This window comes from Sinocyclocheilus rhinocerous, unplaced genomic scaffold, assembly GCF_001515625.1.
Source record: "Sinocyclocheilus rhinocerous isolate Xijiao unplaced genomic scaffold, SAMN03320098_v1.1 scaffold1243, whole genome shotgun sequence".
NCBI classification, from domain to species: Eukaryota; Metazoa; Chordata; class Actinopteri; order Cypriniformes; family Cyprinidae; genus Sinocyclocheilus; species Sinocyclocheilus rhinocerous.
The window spans coordinates 3,074,180-3,082,917 of record NW_015626033.1 but is presented as its reverse complement, the minus strand read 5'-3'; the positions used below and the strand labels follow the sequence as shown (position 1 = coordinate 3,082,917).

Below are 8,738 nucleotides of genomic sequence, written 5' to 3'. Positions count from 1 at the left end.
TCTTTCTTTTTTATTTGAAAATCCTTTTTTTTTTGGTCATGGACGGGCAGGCTCAGATGGGAGGAGTCGGTCACGGGACGAAGAAGAGGAAGAGCAACTGAAACGCAGACATCTTCAGGAAGAACATCTCAGCAAGGTCAAACGCGTATTAATGCTTATACATTCCTTGTGTCATTTTTTTTAGTCTAAGCAGCCATTTAAATGCATATATGTGCCAAATTATGCTGCATTACACAGTGTTATTTACACATGCTGTCTGCATTGTTTTATTACCCAAATCACTGAAATAATTATGCAAACACACCTAATTTGCATATTTGCACAGTGACTGGGGGTGTTTAGTGAATAAGGCTAATAAATGCAGGCTAATAAGCATGCTAAAGTGGAATAAATTTAACCTCTATCTGATCGTACTTTCAGTACTTTCACTCATATGACTCATATGTTAACTGCAGATCCAGTCTGGACTTGGGAAGCTCATTCTGAAGGAGGAGATGGAAAAGGAGATGAACAGAGAGAGATACATACCTTAATGTTTTTAAAAAAAAAAAAAAAAAAAAAATTAACACATTAATATTCAAAAGTTTGGCGTAAGTACAATTTAAAAAAAAAAAGAAAGAAATTAATACTATTATTCAGCAAACACCCAATAAATTAATAAATTGATCAAAAGTGAGTCAAGACATGAATAATATGCACAAAAAAAATTCTATTATAATATCTATTTCAAATAAATACTGTCAATTGAACTTTCTATTCATCAAAGAATCCTAAAAAAGTATGTTTTTATGAAAATAATCAGCAGAAAAATCTGTTTTTAACATTGATTAAATTAAGAACCATTATTAATAAGCATCAGTAATAACTGAGCAATTACATTTATTTATAAATATATTCAAATAAAAACAAATCATTTTAAATGGTAATAGTATTTCACAATATTACCATTTTTACTGCATATTTAACCAAATAAAAGCAGTCTTGGTAAGCATAAGAGACTTCTTGAGCATGTGGAATAAATTAGGCCAGTATAATGAATTAAAGTGCATCTTTAATGACTTTCTTTTTTTTTTGTCTGTGCTTCCAGCCCCAGTCTACAGAACTCTCTCAGTATAACAGTTACGGGGATGTGTGTGGAGGACAAAGAGGTACAATTCAGTACTTCTAATACTGAAAATACATCTGATAACCACCCCCACCCCCCAACCCCCCAAAAATAAGCTTTTTAATAAAATAGTAATATTTGGGAATTTGTCTCTTTCTGATTTACACAGATTTCAAGGTATGTGACTGACCCGCAGTATTTACTGAGCATGTGCATCAGCATGCACTTATGGAAGTCAAATCATGCTACATGTAACCGGAATGGCACTCATGCCCTCACTGCTATGCTTGTGTCTGAGTTTGAGCCATGGGGAAAGACAAGCGCACAGTCAAGGGTTTGATACGTTGAAAAACTCCCTCACCCCTGAGAACACATCACATGGATAGTGGCTGGATCCACTTCCCTTGCGAGAACTTGATACAGAGCAATAGCTGTTAGGAATTAGATCCAGACTATTTCCCAAGGTTCTGAATTCTTGAAAGCAGTTTTCTGCTTTCTTTTCTTATCATTTGCATCACGTATATGTGTTCTGTTCTATAGCCCACCCAAGATGCTCAAGATTCCATTACAAGAATGGACAGGGGACTGTCTATGCCTAATATGTTGGAATATAAAGCAAGTATCCCAAATATTTTCAAAAATTATGTTTCTCTTCTCTCTTCCATCTCTAAATGCTCCTCTGTTCAATAAATAATCACCCCCCCTCCCAAAACCAAGATTATTCAGTCAGGGCCGTAATTTTGGCTCATCTTCACAGGCGATGGTCAGTGGGAAGAACAAGACTAGCATAACTTGTATATCTTCCAGTGCTATGAAATGATGTCATCACATGACATACTCTGTTTTAGCAGTGCATAGTTTCGAGATCATTCAATCATTTTGAACTCCTGGTTCTCATTAAAGAGGCTTCATGGTTACATATGGTAATATTTTGTGAAAGTGGTTGATTTAGTTACCCAGAAGCCTGATTCTCTAGGGCCGAACTTAAATTCATGCGTCGGCCCTAGTTATTGGCTAGATTAAATAGATTAGAACTTAATAGGTTTTCCCAGCAATAACAACTGGCATGATTGTAGACTGTTAACTGTTCGTAGAAGTGCTAGCATTAACAGCATTATAATTCCTTCCTGTAGATACAGTTGGCAAAAACGCCTGGCCAGCTGTAGAAAAAAACAAATCCCTGTGACCATAGTTACCCATTCATTTCAGTGGGGAAAATAAATAGTAAAAATAATAATAATTATAATTTTTTTAAAAGCACATTCTGAACTCCTGAACATTTGCTAGCTAAAAGGAGACTAGACTAAGAGACGACTAGTCATCATTAATATTTATAAGAAATGTTTCCCAAAGGCAATGTGGGTTTCTGCTGGTTTACGCTGGTGTCCCAGTGTGGCCAATCTGGTGTTTATCAGGTCAGCCAATTGAAAACTTCAATAAAACCAGCCCACAATGTTGAGAGACCAGCGAAGACCATCAAACAAGCTTAATCAAAGTTTAGATTATTTTCAGCTGCATTTCAGTGAATGTGAGAAATTTTCTGACATCTGCATTTGCTCTTCACTTATTTAAAATATTCATTGTGATGTCTGTTAACGTTACTTGTTCCAAAAACACTGAAACTTTCAGTGTTTTTTGAGAATTTTATTTTCCCCCATACAAATGAATATGGTACAGGAACCAGGATTTATTCTTCTCCGTGTTAAACCACACCCCCAGTTTATTATGTGTTGCTAACTGTATCTATTTTGCACTTAAAGCATACATATATTATATTATTCTATCCAGCACTTCTTTCCCATATTGAGAAACACAAACTTTCTGGTTTGGAAATACAGTACATGCTCACACTCTCTCTCACACACAAGGCTCGCCTACTGTTTGTTCATCTGCATGCTCTGCACACCTCCTGCACACTCACTCTCTCACTTGCACCGTGTGCTGCAGTGTTGTATTTTGGCAAGAGTTGGTGTTTGTGTGCCATGTTAGAATGTAATGACCGTGCATTATTCCCTTGTCCATTTGCTTTCAGCAGTTCATTGTGTTTGGCAAATGCCTCGCATAGCATTCTCCATAACAACACAATCCCTCCTTTTGTAAAGGTGTACCCACATGAAATGCTCACTGTCACCAACAGAGGGCGTACTAAGCTCCCGAAGGATGTGGACAGGACGAGACTGGAGGTAAATGGCACCCGATAGCCTCACTGAGTGGAAATTGCATGAAAGTAAATGACTCGTTGTCCATTTATTTTGTCCATTTTGCGACTTGAAAAGTATGACTCCTTTGAATTGCGTAAATCAGAGGAAAAGACATTTGCGTTTTAAGGCTACATTCAAAATGCATTTATTGTTCTGTAAAATATAACAACAACAACAGTATTGTTGTTATTATTAAATGCTCACATATCTAAATAAAATAATAAATAATACAAATATTATTTACAATAATAATTGTTGATGTTGTTAAAATATTATTTAAATGATCAAATATAGCTAATAAAATATCACTGTTGCAATAATGCTGCTGTATAGTAAACATACGTTTTTATTAATATTATTTGTGCTGTTATCAACTAGACTACTTAGACACTTATTAAATAGTAAAATATTGCTTATAATACTTCTACTACTAGTAATTATTATTCAAATTATTATTTAAATGATAAAAGTAAATTAATATAGAAATATTATAGCAATAATACTATTGTACAGTAAAAGTGAGTATTTAATCAATGTAATTATTATTATTAGGCCTACTGTTGTTGTTGTTGTATTCAGAACAATAAATACATTTTGAATGTATTTTAAGACGCAGCAATTTTTTTATTATTATTGTTGTATAGTCATATCGAATGAGGGAAATCGAAAAAGAAGTCTCTTTTTGTTCTTAGCTGCTCACATGCCTGATGATTTATAATTCTTCAATATTTCTCTCTCCTTATTTATATCCAGCGCCACTTGGCTTCCGAGACATTCTTTGATATTTTTGGGATGGAGATCCATGAGTTTGACAGACTTCCTCTTTGGAAGCGCAACGACATGAAGAAGAAAGCCAAGCTCTTCTAACTAGCTGATTGTGCATGTTTTAATTTATCAATCACTCATATGATGTATTAGAGCGATAGTCCTAACTTTTTTTTTTTTTTTTGCATCCAATTACATGCACAAAAAAGTTTTCTTTTGCTTCCAAAAGACCACTTTTTATTTTCCCAAATCTCGATATCTTTATTTTTAAATGAGTGAGTATTCGAATAGGAATAAAATGCGGTGCGCGTGACCCCTATGATGCGAACACACGAGCGCGAGGAGCTGATGGTGTGCCTGCTCTCATTAAACCTGCCTCTAGGACCAGAGAGATTTATCCTCCTCCCTCCTGGCCCTCTTGTAAAACAGGACTGTAATTTTTTAGATGGGGAACCGGGGCTGTCAGCAGGGATCTCCCTCTAAACAGGCCGTTAAGGTGGTGGAGTTGTAGGGATCCTGGAGCCCCCTGCTGCTGCGGACCTAACGAGACCTTTGAAGTGCGTTAAAAGCGGGAAGTGAGAGCTACTGAAGATCCTCCACCTGCGGAGCCGAGCTTCTGGAAAGCATTAGAAACTGAAATCGGCGTCCTGTCCCACCAGCACTCTGCCGCCTCGTCACAATCCTAAAAAAATATCTAGGCCTACATGTAAAGTAGCAAGCATGTTCACAATATCCAAAGCCCAAAACAGCACCCGAGATAGATGGATTCTTTATCCAAAAGCCACTAGTCTGATAATCAGAAGAGGTGGTGGTGATGATTATTATTATTATCATTATTATTTCGAAGATTAAACTTCAATTATTTAAAAACAAAAAACGATTATTAAATATCGCCACTAGAGGTCAGCCGTGGGACGATATCAGACGTCGGCCCGCTCTGAAACAGCTTCCTCTGAATCAGACAATCCGTTTATTGTGACTTCCGGTTTTCTGCAATATGTAACAGCGTTTTATTTTGAATAAAGCAAGCAAAGCCTTTTAAATGACTGCCTCAGAGGTGTTTTAATACTGCCACTGTGTTGACGTGGGATTGTCGGAGCTGTAGCCATAGCATTTGTGCCAGGTGTAGACTCGATATCAGGGCTGTATCTCTGTCGTACATTTATATTGCTGCCGAATAATGCTGTTCCCATAGACACTGTCTCGGCTTGCAGATGTATTATGGGCCGCCGTTGGCTATTATTCTGAGCAGTTCCCTGTGTTACTAGCAGGGTTAATGACAGAGAACTAGGACATATTACAGTATTGTGCTTTTATAGTATCACAAAACATACGACTAACAAATGTGATTACTAGAAACAGACCTGTATGTCACTTTAAAACAGAATGAAGAGTTGGTTTTGATACCCCTACTGTGTACCTCACCTTTTTCTGTCTTTTTTGAGGGAAAGATTTGATGAAAATGGTGTATAAGCTCTGCTGAGTAATAAAACTCTGCTTCAGATAATTTTGTCTGACTTAGTTATTACTGTGTGGTGCACTTTACATGAAATACAAGCCCCTGTGACATAAGGGGGCCGTTACAAGTGGGAGGTCGGCCTGTTGAGTCACTTGGAAATCCCTGGGTGCTTTCCTTCATGTTCTCTGCCTGATAAATATACCCGGTGGAATTACCTCTTTCCCAAATCGCTCTCCTCCCATGCTCCAGAGTCAGTCGAATTCAAAACAAGCCTTGGCACTGTGTTACTCTAATGGTTCCACTCTGAATTGTAGAGGTATTTGAGCAAGAATGAGTGTTTATTGGTATTTCTGGTCACCCATACCACTGTCATCCTCCTGCACAGTAGGAATAGAAAGACACATTTATCCATGTTCGACAGACTGTGACACAGACTCATCAGTACAAAAAGATATGCATGAAAGAAAATGACTCAGGGATGTGATTTATCAGTATTTTCCAACACATAATTGGATGAATTATTATAATAATACAAATTATTATTAAATACTATTTTTACAGCACAACAGTATAACAATATTCATATTTTTTATTTGTTTGATTTTTACAATTTAAGTAATAATAATATAAAAGTTTTATTGAACAATAATTGTTTTTCTTTTTTCATGTTTATAATGTAAATAAAATAAAATAAACTATTATTTTTAATAATTGTTTTAATTTTTACAGTACAATATCATTATTGCAATAATAATGTACTGCTTTATTGGTTGGTTTAATTTTTAATTAATACAACAAAATATTTTGAATAATAACAACAATAATAATATTTATGCCTATAAAAAATAACATATTATTATTATTATATTGAATTGGGGAAATACAAGCCCCTGTGCAAAAAAGGGGCCGTTACAAGTGGGAGGATTGCCTGTTTAGTCCTGCTCTGAATTGTAGAATGGACGTATTTAAGCAAGAAACTAAGTGTTTATTGGTGTTTCTGGTCATCTGTACCACTGTCACCCTCCTGCACATTACGAACAGAAAAATACGCTTTTTTCCATGTTCAACAGACTGTGACACAGACCCACCAGAACCAAAAGATACACACACATAAAAAGATCCCATCCTGTGGAGCTCATTGCCATGCTTTATTTGATTCGCTTTTTAGGACACCAATTCAGTACTTTCACGATTTCAGATATTTATTTTTTTTCTGTGCAGACTTTTGGTTCTGGCAACTCATGCCTGGTTTGTGTTTTGACATCGTCCTCATCCATCCCGTCTCACTGCTGTATCCACTGAACATTTAGGTCTTGAATGTCAGACCTCACAAGCCCCTGTCAGTATTTCCTGAGTTCAATCTGATGAAAATGTGGCGGTAATGAGGGGCTTTGGCCTCATTTTTTGCCACACTGAATGTTCTCAACAGATCATTCTCACACCAAAAACCTGTTTTTTCTTGTATAAACTAGACCGAACCTGATCGCTCAGTGTAGGAGTGGCAGAATAATATTATTTCATGACACAACGCTCTCCTCTAGAGGATCTATAGGAGTTTGATCAGGTGCCTTGCTTTCCCTGACTGCATGAAAAGCTACACCGACTTGCCAAGGTGGGTTACTATCAACAGTCAGCAAGACAGCACAGTAGGTCAGAACTTCAAAAGAACATGGATATGAAGCTTTCAGACCAGGTATTCTATCTTCTATCCTTTTATCCGCCTGGTGGTCAGTTATTGTGTTCAGTGATGGATTGCATCTCATCGCCCCGTTGCTCTGACTGATGTACTTGGCACATCCTGAGCACCTCTTTGTGTACAAAGACTGTAATGGTGTTTTGTGAGTTTATGTCTATGTGTGTAACATGGGAAAGGTCCTTGAATCAAAAGGCCCTAGTGCTGGGATGGGGCTGAATCAGTGAACCCTGCTCTCTGACTCACAGCTGTGGAATGTCCTTTGTGCTTCAACCAGTAGCAGCCAGGAGGATCTGCCAGTGTCTGAACCCACACCATCCAGCTGATACACAGCATCCAAACAATGTTCCCACAATGCAACCCTTTCAAGCATCTGAGTGGCATTCCAGATATGAATGTGATACCTGTTAGCCTTTGAACTTGAATCTTGAAGTCTGTTCAAAAGCGTATTCCCATTGTTCCTTTTATGCTCCATGAGCATGAACAATATGATTCCCCTCATTTTTTCCTCTACAAACAAACCTTTGAGAGGCAGACCACCCTCCGTCAGGCCCAATTCCCACACACATCTCACAGACAGTTTTTCATTCACACATCCACCTCTAAAGCCACAGGATCAGCTGTGATTAGATTAACTAAGGCAGTGTTTTTATAGTGCTCCCCATACTGACTCAGTTAGTGGGGATTACCCTGTCGCGCAACAATGAGTAACCACTGTCACTCAAAAACATCCGGCCTTGAAATTAAAAATAATGCCTTAATGCACCGATTGCTTAGATTTCTTTAAAAGTCATTTAATGAAGATCACAATCTTTTAAATGAAACTGCTGTTCAAAAGTTTGGGGTTTTTGAAAGTATCTTATGCTCACCAACACTGCATTTATTTGATCAAAAATACAGTAAAAACAATAATAGTGTGAAATATTGAAATATTGTTGCAATTTAATAACTGTTTTCTAATTTAATGTATTTTAAAATGTAATTTATACAAAGCTGAATTTTCAGCATCCATTACTCCAGTCTTCAGTGTGACACGATCCAGAAATCATTTTAATATGCTTATTTGTAAACATTTCTTATTATTATCAGTGTTGGAAACAGTTGCTGCTTACATTTTTTGTGGAAACCATGATAAATTTTTCAGGATTCTTTGATGAACTGAAAGTTCACATTTTTTTTTAAATATAGTTTTTTTGTTTGTTTTTTGTTTTTGTAGTCTTTACTGTCACTTTTTTTTAATCAATTTAGTGCACCATTGCTGAATAAAAGTGTTAATTAAAAAAATGATTGAACCCAAATTTTTAAACATAGTGTATATAAATAGTTGTTTGCATATGGGAAATCAACATGCTCTATATATACATAATCATATTATGTTAAAAGGGAATTCAGTTTTACCACTGACACAAACACAGCATATTACAAATTAGGATGTATACACATCTAATCCCCTAGTTCACAGAAAAGGCCTTGACAGGGAAGTATAGAGATGGAAAGTTGGAAAGTTCTTGCAAC

At 36.5% G+C, this 8,738-nt stretch overlaps 1 protein-coding gene across 1 annotated transcript in view; it reads left to right on the top strand.

Annotated features, from left to right (window-relative positions):
* LOC107708159 (actin-binding LIM protein 1-like) overlaps window positions 1-4,914 on the top strand; it is a 53,969-nt gene extending 49,055 nt beyond the window's left edge. Inside the window, exons 21-27 of the mRNA XM_016512327.1 lie at window positions 51-136; window positions 456-521; window positions 1,043-1,148; window positions 1,275-1,282; window positions 1,646-1,720; window positions 3,208-3,288; window positions 4,060-4,914. Of these exons, the coding sequence (XP_016367813.1) occupies window positions 51-136; window positions 456-521; window positions 1,043-1,148; window positions 1,275-1,282; window positions 1,646-1,720; window positions 3,208-3,288; window positions 4,060-4,173 (536 nt within the window). The 3' untranslated portion in view covers window positions 4,174-4,914. The remainder of the gene's footprint in view (window positions 1-50; window positions 137-455; window positions 522-1,042; window positions 1,149-1,274; window positions 1,283-1,645; window positions 1,721-3,207; window positions 3,289-4,059) is intronic.
* The last annotated feature ends 3,824 nt before the right edge of the window (window positions 4,915-8,738 follow it).